The 15595-nt window shown below is 40.1% G+C and overlaps 1 protein-coding gene across 10 annotated transcripts in view; it reads right to left on the minus strand.

Moving 5' to 3' along the window:
* dlg3 (discs, large homolog 3 (Drosophila)) overlaps positions 1-15595 on the minus strand; it is a 534760-nt gene that overhangs the window by 210692 nt on the left and 308473 nt on the right. For all 10 annotated transcript variants that reach the window (XM_072595179.1, XM_072595178.1, XM_072595175.1 and 7 more), the window contains 2 exons: positions 12102-12271; positions 1055-1191 (listed from right to left, as the gene is read on the minus strand). In XM_072595179.1, coding sequence (XP_072451280.1) covers positions 1055-1191; positions 12102-12271 — 307 coding nt within the window. The remainder of the gene's footprint in view (positions 1-1054; positions 1192-12101; positions 12272-15595) is intronic.

Genomic DNA, 15595 nt, shown 5'->3' on the forward strand with positions numbered 1-15595 from the left:
TTTTTCTATATCTGATTGGACATTGATGTTGACTTTATAGCTACTCTGTGCTCCATCCCCAAGCCAAATCAGTTTAAATTTAATTAATCAATTTAGTTAATGATGCCTCTTTCATTCTTCCTCCTAAAATGTAGTACTGTGCACTTCTCTACATAAATCTAATGTGACATATGCCTTCCTATTTCACTATTCTCTATCCTCATCAAGAATAGAATCCCTACAGTGTCGAAATAGGCCATCGGCCCAGTTATTGTACACCATCCCTTCAAAAAGCATTCCACCCAGACCCATTCCTCTACCTATCCCAGTAACCCTGCACCTCCTATGGCCAACACACCTAACCTACACATCCCTGGACACCACCGGTAATTCAGCATGGCCAATCCACCTAACTTGCACATCTTTGGACTGTGGGAGGACACCGCACCACCCAGCAGAAACACATGCAGACATTGGGAGAAAATGCAAACTCCACACAGAGAGTCACTCAAAGGTGGAATCGAACCCAGGTTCCTGGCGCTTTGAGGCAACAGTGCTTCCTGCTGTGCCACCATGCTGCGCTTTTATTACCACCCTCACTTCAGAGTTTTGTGCTATCTACAAATCTTGAAATTGTGCCCTGAACAAGCTCACTAATGTATGTCAAAAACAACACTGGTTGTAATACCAACCTCCGTGATACACTGCTGTTCAGTTTCCTCCAAATTGAAAAAGAAACAAATTCTCATCATGATTTCCTGCTTTAATTCTCTTAGCAAATGTCATGTTCACACAATCACTACCTTTTTAGTCCGTGAGCTTTGAGTACTATGTAGTGCTTCTCGCAAATTGCCTTTTTAAGTCCAAATGCACAGCATCAATCACAGTGCCCAATCCAACCTCTCAATTACTTCAAGTAGTTTGTTGCAAATAAATATGAATTTCAGTGCTGGGCCTTTCTTTAAACTTGTTTTGTTCATGTGCAATTTGCTGTTACAATACAGATTAGTTTCACATTCAAGAACAGAAAGGTCATTAAACATATATGACTACATGAATATAAAACAGTGCTTACTGCAAGCAGCCGATCTCCTGTCTGCAGTCTACCATCTTTCTGGGCTGCACCTCCTTCAATGATTTTAGTAATATAGATACTGTTATCTCCTGGAATGTGCTGATTCCCAATTCCTCCAGCAATACTGAATCCAAGACCTAAGAGACAAAGTATGAAAAGCAATGTTACTTATTTGAGACACTCCAATAATAAAGAAGGGATTGTGCAAGCTGTGATTAAGAGGGATGTGCCTATTTATAAGGGTTTTAACAATGAAAGAATACGCAAGACTTCTGGATTTGCTTGGTATTATAACTAGAAAGGTAGTGGTGAATCAGTTCCTCTCTTTTAACCCCTGGATTGGCCTCAATAAAGGTTTTTAATTATTTTTAACATGCAACTTTATTATACTTCAATTAAAATATGGTACTAGACAAAATTAAAGACCCAATTACAAGGTTTTTTTTTATTTAAAGGAGTTAGAATAATACTAACTTATAACCTGAAGGAAAATAATAAAAAGTGACATCAAACAGAAAAAGGATGACTAAGAAAATGCAGTTTTAAAAAATGTCTAGAGTCCTTGAGGTATTACGTTTAAGTCGAAGAACATGTTGTTTAATTGATCCCTTGCATCCTCAGCAGTGGCAACATTTTAGATACCACTGAGTTCTCAGTGAACAGATATTTCTTCAATTTGATATATCAACAGGGGCTTTCTTTGAAACACTGAGAGAAACAGGAAGAGAGAGGCTGCCACAAAGGCTGCCACAATAACTGCAACAAACAGTTGAAAGGTGAATATACCAATGCTTAGAGTGGTTTCAAACTGTGTACCTCAATACTTTAAAAATGTATACAGACTTATGAAACAAATATTCCAAATACTTCAGAATCTGGAAGTTCAGAAGAACTCTCTTTACACAGAGAGTTGTGAGAGCATGGAATGCGTTGCCAGCAGCAGTTGTGGAGGCAGGGTCATTGGGGACATTTAAGAGACTACGGGACATGCATATGGTCACAGAAATTTGAGGGTGCATACATGAGGATCAGTGGTCGGCACAACATTGTGGGATGAAGGGCCTGTTCTGTGCTGTACTGTTCTATGTTCTGTGTTCTAAGACTTACCTGGAAAATGAAAATATTTAACAATTGAACATAGTACTGAGGCAATTACTTGAAAACTCTGTGGAAGGCCATTGCCAAAGGTGGAGGGGGAGATTTTTGATTTAGGGGAGTAATGGGCTTGACAATTCTACAATCTGCCTGATATACTTAACAGAAATATTAACTTATTTTTGTGATGAGCCCCAAAGTAATAAAACTGGTGAGCTGCCAGAACTGTACTAATTTGGACAGAAAGCTCCCAAATGAAAATGGGCAGACTGTGGATAAATTGGTGAATTCTCCTTCACGATGAGCCAGAGAAACACATAGCAGCAATTCAGATGATGGATTGGAGGCTGTAGAGAATTGAGTCGTCAGCAGAATAATTCATGTTTCTTCTGTTAGCACTAAAATAATTACTTAAATAATACACACTTATTTGGAATGGTCTGAAGTAGTCCCCTGAAGGGGTTTTGATTTGTCATAGCATTCAGCTCTATTGTGCACAATACATGAAGTACATGCTTATAAGATGAAAAACAAAATTGCATTGGGGTCCAAAGTACATCCTAGATTTGAATAACAATAAAGGAGGAGTAATGATAGTTGAATAGAAATCCATTATAAATGAGCTGGACCTTCAATAGCAGGCTTTCTCTTTTAAAAATGTACCGCATTACTTCTTAGGTTGTCTGAAAAACAGAGTGAGATAAAAATATTTCTCATGAAAGATATCAACTCTCTTATGAAGTCTAGCTTACTTCCTTATCTGTGTGGCAATGAAATTCCAAAACTTTTCGTAACAACTTTCACAGGCCTCACAGTTACCTGGATTATGTTTCCAAATCATTGTTTTTTGTAAAGATTTCACCCCCTTTTTGCCTTTCTCAACATTATTAGAATTGTTAAAAAAACTGGAGGTAAAGGCACAGATAATGGTTTCAGCAGTAAATGGACTATGCCAAGGGTAGAAGTGAACATTAGCCATTCATACAACGGAGATTCGTGTTGTAGATGGATAGAATCAATAGCAAAATAATTCTCGAATTTATGATGGATCTTATCAATGTCCAACTAGAAGAAATTGTGTGTGATCTAAGACTGGATATTGGTCAAGCAGTCTGACAATCCAGATAATACAAGTGTTGAGGGAGATTGTGAAAATACTGGATATAGCCAGTATTCATCATAGCTGATCACATATCTGCAGATGGAAAGATTCCCCAGATGGAGAGGTTCAAACAAAGAGTTGCTGGAAAGTTGGAGGTGATAACATGTTCAAGAATTTTCGAGGGGAAGCAGAGATCCAAGATGATAGTATTTGCAAATCAACAGTGAAGGGAAGAGTGAATACAGTGGACTTGAAAGGGAGGGGATACAGTGCCTGAAAGTGGAAATAAATTACAGTGTCAGCTACCATGGCAGCTTGATACCGCAACTGAGTTATCAGCATTTTGGTGGTAATGTGGTGAATGAAGAAGGAGGTGAGTTTTATGCAAGAGGTGTGGCAGAGAGGGCATGAAGTTGGACGAAAGACGATATTTTGAGAAAGGTGTATTCAGGTTTTAAAAAGTAATAGAATTCTGAGAAAGATTTAGCTTGATGAAAAATGGTATTGAGAACAGTCTCAAGTACATATGTATGAATTATAAGCAGAAGTAAGCCACTTTGTCCCTTGAGATGGCTCTGACATTCAATTAGCTCATAGTTGATCAAATTGCTCCACATTCCCACCTGCTTCCAATAATCTTTCACCTTCTTGGTTATCAAGAATCTATTTCCCTCTGTATGAAGTGTATTCAAGGCTTGTGCTTCCAGCACCTTTGAGGAAGAGAGTTCTAAAGACTAATGACACAATGAAAGAAGTATTTTCTCCTGATCTCTGTCATTTATGAGTTGCCCCTTATTTTGATAGAGTAAACTCTAGTTCTAGGCTTTTTCATCAGGGGAACATCCTCTCCAGATACTCCTTATCAAAGACCCTCAAGATCTTATGTTTCAATCACATCACCTCTTACTCTTCGAAACTCCAGTGACTACAAGCTTAGACCATCCAATCCTGCATCATAAAACAACCCATTCATTCCAAATAATAGTCTAGTTAATCTTCTCTGAACTGCTTCTAAACCATTTACATAATTTCTTAATTAAGATTAATACTATGCACAATGCTCAATGTTCTGTACAACTGATGCAAAACATCCTTAAGTTTGCATTTAATTCCCCTTGTATGAAATTATAATATTCAATTACGTTTTCTTCTTGCTGTACCTGTATACTAATATTTTGCGATTTATGCATGAGGACAACCAGATTCCTCTGAATTTTAGAGGTCTGCAATATCTCACCATTTAGATATTATGTTTCTTTCTATGCTTTCTACCAAACTAGATAATTTCGCATTTTTCCACTTCATTTGCCAGCTCTTTGCTCACTCACATAACCTATCTGTATTCCATTACAGTTTCCTTATGCCCTTTTCACAACTTACTTTCCTACCTACCTTTGTATTATCAGTAAATTTAGCAAACATACTTCTGCTCCCCTTATCCAAGTCATTTAAACAAATTTTAAAAGTTGAGGTCCTGGCACTGAACACGAAGGCTCATTATATCCTATCAGTCAGAAAATGACCACAACAGGGGAGATCACTTAGTCTGGTAAATCCTAAACTTTCAGAATACGTCTAGCTTTTAATCCAGTAATATCATAAATAAATGCAACGTTCCAGCTACAACCATTCTAGCTGGCATTCTGCTGCTGTGAATCGTTCAAATATGTACATAAATATTTTGTGACCTCAAATTTAATGTTGTCCTCTGTAAGCCTAAGCCTGTGTTCTCTGATCCTATTACACGAGTGAATCTGATTGAAATTGTTTTGGGTTTACCTGCTTTATTTTGTTAACTGTCTTATAAACCTACAAAAACTTTCCTCTAAGATGTAAGAGCCGCAGTCTATCAAATTGTACATCTCATTGCTCATTTAATAGCTGAAATCGACTCTTTTCTCTTGTCTCCATCCATTTCCTTCCGGGTTTCTTTATATCACAAACATTAGAACAGTAGACAGAAATCCAGATGCAGCCTCACCAGACAGCTGCAGTGCTGAGGATTTCAACTTCAGTGATCTGGCTGTATAACTAGGCATTTATTCGAGAACATATAGTCATTTTAATACAATTTAAGCACTGTATGGGATGAGTCAACTCCTAGATCTCATCAAATTTTGTGTTTGATCCTGGTCATTTCACTAGATAGCATGCTCACCATGTCTGTTTTACTGAACCATGGATCATAAATGTTTTATGATGCTCAAAAACTTAAAGCATCACTTAACTAAATGTTGATTATTACATCAACACCAAACTCCAGATTTATGTTCACATCACCTGTTTCCTTGTTGGTAATGTTTTTCCTAGGAAAACTTACTTATTTTTGTTATATTTTTGTATGATATCTTATTGGGTTAGTTAGCCAGTCTTTATAAACCTGTTTTTCTTACATATCCATCAATTTAACCACATAACTGTGTAGGTTTTCCTTGCCAAACTGATTACTACGATTTGGCTGTGTTTTGAACTACAAATTACAGGTTATTCTGCTTAATCACAATTGTCCATGGTTGTAACGGCATCGACATCCAACAGTAACACTGTGGGTAAATAGGGAATACAGGACACAAGTTTCACAGCCAGGAAGAGGCAATTTTTGCAGTGTGCAGGATGTAATAGTCCCATAAGAATGAGGTCAGGATCCAAATGTTATTGCAACCTCTTCTGGCTTTCCTCAGGGTGGGGATTCCAAATTCAGGTGGAAAAATAATTGAGAAGAGCAGAGGAAAGTAAGGACTTTTGAAATCTAAAATCCTTCTTTTCCAATAGTGCATAACTTCCATGCTATGTTTGCACCTCGCCAACATCACTGAAGCGATTGTACACTGAGAAAAGCTTCTCCACAGAAACTGGCAAACTAGGTTACCTTTGACCATTTACATTGAAGGGCCCCAGATATGGCTGGTATTCCGAGCACTTCTCTCACTGATTATCAACCCCTTGAAAGTTACGCTACCTGTTTATCACTTCATTCACCTCCAGTTCCACTTTTCTGTTACTATGCTTCACTGCAGCCTGGGAAAACCTCTTGTGACCTCCCAATTGACAAAGGCAGAAGCCATACTAGCGCTAACAACTGCAGCAGGAGCTAATCATCAGCTACTTTCTCCTCAGCCACATCTCTATATCACAGAGATAGACATGGAGATTTCACTGGAAGAAGACAAAATTCCCAGCCATGGATCAACAGGCATTGCAGCAGTACTCTTGATATGTTGGCACCAGCGCCCCAATACACTTAGCAATCATGACAAGTCATTATTACATCTGCAGCTTCCTGAAACCAAATGATTTTCCCTAGTTGACAGTCCTTGCCGTTAAGCAGCAAAGTGGCACCAGAGGAAGGCTACATCCCAAATTCCTTGAGTGATTGGTTCTCACCATTTTACATGCTCTCTTCTCCTGCAAGGAGAAGAAGCAGAGAGGTGTCAATGTTTGTGTTTCCCAGTGATTAAGGTGATGACCAATGTTCTAATTGCCAGTGTGAAGTAATACATCACATTCTCAATGGTCTCAGCAATTAAAAAGAAAGAGTTTGTAGTTGGTCCTGTTAACTAGAAATCCTTTGACAGAATGGATGTGTGATTCCAATTATCCAGGGAGCCTGGAGGAGGGATGCTAATACCATAGCTCTGGGAAGAAGCCTCAGCAAAGTCTGATCAATAAGAAGTTGGGCTCTTAACTTAAAAATGGTGTCACCCTTCAGTCTGGGACTAAATTGAGGAAGTTCCATTCACAATTGAGTTCATTACTACTTCACCCTGCATCGTTATCTCACCCTCAACAATGTAACTGTTCTGTTTCAGGCTGTATGTCCAATAGCTATCTTCCACTGTGGTCTGGCCCTTGCTCCAAATGGGTATTTGTATCTGATGCAACAATGCTTATGTTAGCACCCATACCGTAAGAACTAGATGTGAGATTGTGGCATTGAAAAGCATTTTGGATTTACCTACAGCATATGGTTTGCAGTAGTTCAAGAACACAATTTATCAGCACCTTCTCAAGGGCAATTAGGGATGGGAAATTATTGCTAGCCAGGTGGTGAAGCCCACATTCCCTGAATGAATAGAAAAAGCGATTCACATTGGCTTGCTAAAATATATCAAATCTACCATCAGAATATCTTTAAATTCAGCTGATTTGAGTGGGTATGGGTTAACTCACATGGATTGTGACTGTATCAGGATCTGTTTATACTGATAATCCCGCCACAGTTGGACTATTAGTATCTTAACACGTAGAAATGTTTTGGAAATCGACAATGTGCTTGTGGCTTCATACTACAGTGTAATTATGTCAATTGAATTGGAGATCTGTATACTCTAAGTGACAGTCTCTTTGCAATAGACATTGACTATATAGACTTTAGTGAAGCATTCGACAGGAATCCACATGGTAGACTGGTTAATAAGGTTAGATCCAGGGTGAGCTGGCCAACTGGATATAAAATTGGCTTGAAAGTAGGAGACAGAGGGTGACCGTAGAGAGTTGGTTTTCAGATTGGCGGCCTATGCCACAAGGATCAGTGCTGGACCCGCTGCTTTTCATCATTTACATAAATAATTTGGATCTGAATATAGGAGGAATGTTAGTGCATTTGCAGGTGACATCAAATAGGTGGTGTAATGGACAATGAAGAAGGTAATCTCAAGAGTACAATGGGAGCCTGATCAGAGGTGCCAATGGTCTGAGGAGTGGCAGATGGAATGAAATTTAGATAAATGTGAAGTCTGGCATTTTGGTAAGGCAAACCAGGGCAGGGTTTATATATTTAATGATAGGGCACTGTAGAGTGTTGCTGAATAAAGAGGCCAGGGGTGGAGGTTTGTATTTCCTTGAAAGTAGAATTGCAGATAGAATGGTGAAGAAGTTTAGCATACTTGACTTCATTAATCAGAGCATTGAGTATAGGAGTTGGGATATCGTGGTCCAGCTATACAGGACATTGGTGAGGCCACTTTTGGAGTACTGCATACAATTCTGGGTCGCCTTTTTACAGGAAGGATGTTATCAAACTTGAGAGGGTGCAGAAAAAGTTTACAAGAATGTTCCCGAATTGGAGGGTTTCAGTTATAGGGAGAGCTTGAATAGTTTGGGGCTTTATTTCTATGGAGCATCAGGGACTGAAGGGAGACCTTATAGACATTTATAAAATTATGAAGGGCATAAATAGGGTGAAAAGCCAAGGCACACTTTTCCCAGGGTGGGGAATCCAAAACCAGAGGATATAAGTGTAAAGTGAGAGAAGAAGGATTTAAAAGGGAACTGAAAGCTAGATTTTTCATGGAGAGGATGGTGTGTGTATGGCATGAACTGCCAGAGAAAATGGTGGAGGCAGGTACAACTACAACATTTAAAAGGTATCTGGATGAGTGTAAAATTAGGAAGGGTTTAGAGGGATATGGGTCAAATGCTGGCAAATGCGACTAGGTCAGATTGAGGTGTCTAGTTGATGTGGATGAGTTGGACTGAAGGGTCCGTTTCTGTGCTGTATGACTTTATAACTCTTAAGGCCATACCATGGAGCACCACTTATGATACTTAAATATTATACCGATGGTTGTAAATGCTTCCTAGTGCCTTATACTAATAACATGGTATATGAGGTTATAATATGGAAAACTTGATCACCTTCCGAGCCTTTTGCTGAGTTGACTATGCACTTCATGGAGGTATTTGAAATTGTGCACAGTCTTAGATTTTTCTTGCTGCCCATCTTCCAGTGTGATATGCTATGCAGATGTAAAGAAATGCTAGACAGCTTTCAAGGAGGTGAGACAAAATGGTTTTTTGGTTTGGTGAAATTTTATCACTGTGGCAACAGTATTGGCTTGTTTTGATTTTCTCTCTTTTTATTTTTTCCCTTTTCTGTTTTTGTTGCACTTTACTTTTGGCTTTTGCTGCTCCTTTACTGGACTTTAATAAACTTAAGAAATCAAGTTCTGTAATAGCAGATTTCTGCCACTAGATGACATTCGTGCCAAATCAGGAAAAGTAAAGCTAAAGTCACCAGACACTGTATCAATTGGACCATAGGGCTACTGTCTTATTAGACAGAAAGACGATTGGTGGTAATTTAACCTGAGGGGTATCACACTTCAGATGAAGGATGAGGTTGTAAGAAGAGTCCTTCATGTTAACTTCAACTGGTGTAGAAACTGAACTGTCACAGGAATTCACTCTGGCCTGGCACTGACGTGAGCAGAAAACATGCTGGAAACAGCCAATCTCTTTACACTGTAAAGCCTTGTTAATTTAGTCAGAGCACCTGAAGCAGGATAAAGGTTCTTTGACTTGCAGCTAAAGTTCATTGGGTCTTAGGTCATTTTGCTGCTTGGATTGCCAGTATTTCTAATGGCCATATTGTGATTTTTATACTTTTGCCATTCAACAACAATTTAAACCAGGACTCTTTTCTCTTATAGAATTCATTCTTGTAGAATGCAGGAAAATAGGGAGCAGAAGAAACAGGTTCACGAACAACCATAGCAACCAACTGTGCTGCTCAGAATAGATTTGGTTGGGGTGGGAAGGCTGAATAGATGACGCAACATCCAATACACTACGTCGACAGGCCAAAGCTCATTGTGCTTAATCTAACTGAGAACGAGTGCCAGAGGAGGCTATATTTCTTAAGGCAAGCTGTCACAAAGCTGTACCAATCTCCTGCAGCAGGACAGCCCGCCTGCTAGAAAGGAGATCAGGGCAAAATAGTGATCCTCAAAGACCCCACAGCTCTGAATGTGTACACCACTGTCTTCTGTAAGTATGTAACAGGGGACATCAGTGCCAATAAAGGTATGATCAATGCTCTAATTTCTAAGGCTGGGCAATAAATCACATTCCCCATTGCTTCAGCATTCAAGAGGAGGTGCAGTTTGTGATTGGCTGTCTTTAGGAACATGAGCTAGCAACATCCATCACCAGAAAAGGATATCACTCCACAAATACACAGCTAGTACTATTTGCACCATGCAGTTCCCCATAATTTAAATGATGTTCTGAGCTAGATATAGTCTCATCCTCATACTGGCATAAATGGACAAGTCACTTCATTGACTTCACAGCAGTTGGATTTATCAGTCTCTCCAAGTCTGGGAAAGCCAAGGATTCTAGAGGACTGGAAAATGGCTAATGTATTACCTTTGTTCAAGAAGGGAGGGAGACACGAGATGGGAAATTATAGGCTGGTTAACCTGACCTCGGCCATTGATAAAAAATTTTTAATTATGTACTATGGCTGCTGAGTTAGGCCAGAAGGAAGCACACCACTATGGTATCTGCTTCAAATCCTTCTCATTGCTACAACTTCTGACCCCTCCTCAATTAATCTTTGTCTTGACAAAAATCAGAAGTTTTGTTTGCTTCCTGCTGAAGATGAAATTGCAATCCAGAAAAGAACTGACTGGGTTGAGCTTCTTCCATGGATTCAATCTCATGTTGTTCTTTCTTCATGGATTCTCACTTCTATGAGGTCTAGCTCTGAGGGCAGGGACAAAAATCACAGGCCCTGACGCTGCTTCTGGCCTGAGGTTCTGGCTGCATCCTTGAGCCCCCACACCTGCATAGTGTTCCTGACCCTGAACTGAACACTGCAGGGGTTAAGTGAGGACTGCAGATGCTGGAGATCAGAGTTGAGACTGGGATGCTGGAAAAGCACAGCAGGTCAGGCAGCATTCCAGGAACAAGAGAATCAACGTTTCGGGCAAGAGCCCTTCATCAGGAATGAGGCTTGTGAGCCAATGGGGTGGAGAGATAAATGGTAGAGAGGTGGGGCTGGGCGTAAGATAGCTGAGAGTGTGGTAGGTGGACAGGGGTGGGGGTGGCGGTGAGAAGGGTGGAGCGGATAGGTGAGAAGGAAGATGGACAGATAGGACAGGTCATGAGGGCGGTGCCGAGTTGGAAATTCTGAACATCGCAGCCCTGACCTTGACCCAAGTACATTGCACCCAAACAGAGGACAGTGATCCTGTCCTGACCTGAGCACAGCAGCGCCACCCCTAAACCCGAGCACATCAGATTTGACCAGAGCACAGCAGCCCTGACTGATGCACAGCAACCCTATCTTCTGACCTGAGTACCAAACGTTCCGGTTGTTGTGCCCCTGTCCTGGTCCCTTGTATATCTACACTGTATTCTTGAGGCTGCTTTCTTAAACTAAACTGTCTATATTCTAAGCGTGCTGTATCTCTGTCTCCAAAAGTTACTATCATCTGACTGTCAGGAGTTCCAAGAAACATTTTACTTACATACTAATATATAGAATACTGATCTTTGTAATATAGTTCCCTAATACAGTTATCCATTCCTCTCTTACAGCCTCAACTGCATGTGACTTTGATGCTAAGACATCATTATACACATCATCATCCTTAGCATATGTATTCTCATTATACTACGATCACTTTCCAAATTGCACTTCTGCAGCCTAGTGTTTGTGTACTGCTGAGTTTAGGAATGACAAGCACTGCGTATTCCTGCGACCTGGAGTGCAGGCACTTAATATTTTTGACAGTGTGCAAGTGCAGCTGCTGTTACTGAGCGTGTGAATGTTTGAGTTACTAAGATTTTGAAAGCCAGCTGCTTCACTGGATTATTGAGCCAGGTTTGCAGATATACTATTTGTGTTGTATAGTCAAAATTCATTATTTATATTTTGGAAAGAAGCATATAGTTTTAATGATACTGCTTTAATATTGGAAGAAGGGTTATCAACAGAAGAAAGAAACTAAGAACTGAGTTCTGAGGATTCATAGGAAGTTAGTTTTATCTTCCTTTTCCTTCCTTGCATAGTGATAGTGGCACAGATCGGATCAGCACTACTGTCAGTCATTGAAAAGTTACCTTTAGGTCCTTTCAAAAGATTCACTTCTAATATAGCCTCTGCGGCTGGCTGTCTTCTACGAACTAACAGTCGGACAACAGGTCCTGCCTCCTTCAGCGCCTCCACTGCTTTACTGTGAACAACCTCAGAAACATCCACATCATTGACTCGAAGCACACAGTCATTGACCCTGAAAACGACAAACGCAATCAAGGATGAGAATTCCAGCAGTGGATTTTTCCTGCAAAATGGACATATTTCACTTGTTCTAAAAGAGAATTAAATTCTGAAATTATTAACCAGTATTGAAAATGTATGAAGGTGCAAATTATGATAAAAATGGGAAGACTGAGATGATGAAAATTACAACGCACATTTGAATGAGATGCAATAAAATCATACAGGTTTAAGCAGGAGGAAGAAACAAATAGGGGACAGAATTTACTTGCTGCATCCCTGAGCAGGCTGGGCGATGCATGAAGGGGTTAGATTCAGCTGTGAAAATCTTGATGATGGGTTTTCCATCTGGTGGCCAACTGAGGTGACCTATGGGTATCATCATGTCTCAAGTGGTATTCTACCAATGGCAGTGGATCGTGGAGATGAGGGGAGTTTCACATACACATGGGACAACTTCCCAGTAAAAGCTGGGAACCTTCATGAGGAAGAGAAAATGGGTAATTTGTGGTCCTCAGCAGCAAAAAACCAGTATCACTGAAAGAGGACACATGCTCTTCACAAACCCACACCCCACCCCATCCAACACAAAGGTCTGCATTACTGACCTTCAGCTTTAACAGCATGGAATCCCTGCAGCATGAAATTAACTGCCTTTTAGCATTTACTCCTGTAAGGTCACATGATAATGATAACAGTGAAGTTTGCTGCAGTTAACTGAATTCACTCATGGTATGAATAGGTTTCAAAAAGTGTGGCAGTGGAAAAGCATAGCAGGTCAGGCAGGATCCTAGGAGCAGGAGAGTCGATGTTTCGAGCATGAATAGGTTTGCACTGCTGAGATACTGTGGTACATCTTGAATCCTTAAGTTGTACATATACATTGTTCATTACAGGAACATAGGAATAGAGTTAAAATATCCAGTTGTATGCTCCCACATGTAGCCATTCTCCAGAGTGCATATTAAGGAATCATATTTGCATGGACTGTAACCTTATTACTATAATAGCAAAGGAAACTTTGAACTACACACACAATTTCTCAATTTGCACTCCTTCAGGATAAGGCTGTACATTGAAAATGCATAATTGGATAATTCCCCCTACATAATGAGAAGTAGGTAATTTTATTTATTAGTTTTGATCACCACTTAATTAATGGCAACATCCTGCTTTCTCTTTAAATGAGAAAATCAGTGATTTCAGGGAATTGGGACTGTGTAACGTGGTAATCCAATATCTGATTGCACTTCCATCCCATAAGTTTCAGCGCTGGCTGCATAGTTTCTGGAATAAATCTTCCAATTCCTCAATGAATTACTTTTTATAAAATCACTCACAGGATGTGGACATTGCTGGCTCGGCCAGATTTTTCTTTGTTTAAAATTGCCCCTGAGAAAGTGATGATGATCTATCTTTTTGAGCTGCTCAGCTCCTTTGGTGCATGTATTCACACAACGAGAGGGAGTTTCAGGACTTTACCTCACAACAGTTTAGGAACAGTGATAATATTCCGAGGCAATGTGGTGTGTGACTTGGAAGAGAATTTGGAGGAGGTGGGATTTTTATGTATCTGCTGTCCTTGTCCTTCTGGATGTTAGTGGTCACAGGTTTAGAAGGTACTGTCTAAATAACTGTGGTGAGCTGTTGCAGTGCATGTTGTAGATGGTATGCATAGCCACCACCATGGAAGTGAGGGGACTAAATGCTGAGGGCATTAAATAAATGCATATCAAGCAAGCTACCTTAAACTGGATGACGTCAAGCTTTTTGAATACTGTTGGAGCTGCATACATTCAGGAAAGTGGAGAGTTCTCCATCACAATCCTGATTAGTGCTATGCAGACAGGGAACAGGCTTTACAGGATCCGGAGGTGAGCTACATACAGTAGAATTTCTAGCATCAAACCTGCTTTTCTTGTCAATGTATTTATTTGGGTCATTCAGTTCAGCTTCTGCTTAATGGTAAATCTTTGGATGGTAATAGTGGGGCATTCTGCAATTATAATGTCATTAAATATCAAAGATAGATTGTGGGATTCTCTCTTGTTAGAAAATATCATTGCCTGACATTTATGGACACAAGTGTTACTTACAATTATTAGCGCAAGCCTAAATGTTGTCCAGATCTTGCTGCTGTTAGACATGGAGTGCCTTTGTATTTGGGGAGTCAGGAATGTTGTTAAATTTATATTAATAATTCGGAGGAAGGAAGCAAAAGTACTGAAGCCAATTTTGGAGATGACACAAAAATAAGTGGAAAGATCAGTTGTGAGAGGTAGACAAACAGTTTACAGAGAGCTATTGATAGATTAAGTAAATGGGCAAATGGAGTATTATGTTGGAAAATGTGAAATTGTGAGGAAAAAAAGTGTTGTACTTTATGGGTCCTTTTCAAATTGGCAGGCAGTAACTAGTGGGGTACCTCAGGGATCAGTGCTGGGACCCCAGCTATTCATAATGTATATTAATGATTTTGAGAAGGGAACAAAATGGAACATTTCAAAGTTTGCAGATGATACCAAGGTGAGTGGGAGCATGAACTGTTACGAGGATGCCGAGGTCCTTCAGTATGACCTGGACAGATTGGATGGCAAATGCAGTATAATTTGGATAAGTGAGGTTTTTCAGTTTGGAAACAAAAACAATAAGGCAGATACTACCTGAATGGCTGAAAATTTGGAGACAGGAGTATGCAGCGAGACCTGTGTTTCCTTGTGCACCAGTCGCTGAAGGTAAGCATGCAGGTGCAGCAAGTGATAAAGAAGGCAAATGGTGTGTTGGCTTTCGTTGCCATTTAGTTTGAGTACAGGAGCAGGGATGTGTTGTTGCAGTTATACAGGGCCTTGGTGAGGCTACACCCAGAACATTGTGTGCAGTTTTGCTCTCCTTTTCTGAGGAAGGATGCTCTTGCTCTCGAGGGAGTGCAGCAAAGGTTTACCAGGTTGATTCTGGGGATGGCAGGACTGACATATGAGGAGAGATTGACCAAGTTAGGATTGTTTTCACTGGAGTTCCAGACAAATGAGGGGGGGATCTCATTGAGACTTACAAAATTCTAACAGGGTAGATGCAGAGAGGATATTCCCGATGGTGGGTGTGTTCAGAACTAGGAGTCACAGTCTGAGGATTCAGTGTGGACCATTTAGGACGAGATGAAGAGACATTTCTTAACCCAAAGAGTGGTGAGCCTGTGGAATTCATTGCCACTGGAAGTAGTTGATGCCAAAACATTGAATGTATTTAAGAGGTGGCTAGATATAGCACTTGGGGTGAATGGGATCAAAGGTTATGGGGAGAAAGCAGGATTAGGCTATTAAGTTGGATGATCGGCCAT

Source organism: Chiloscyllium punctatum, chromosome 25, assembly GCF_047496795.1.
Source record: "Chiloscyllium punctatum isolate Juve2018m chromosome 25, sChiPun1.3, whole genome shotgun sequence".
In the NCBI taxonomy this organism is placed as follows: Eukaryota; Metazoa; Chordata; class Chondrichthyes; order Orectolobiformes; family Hemiscylliidae; genus Chiloscyllium; species Chiloscyllium punctatum.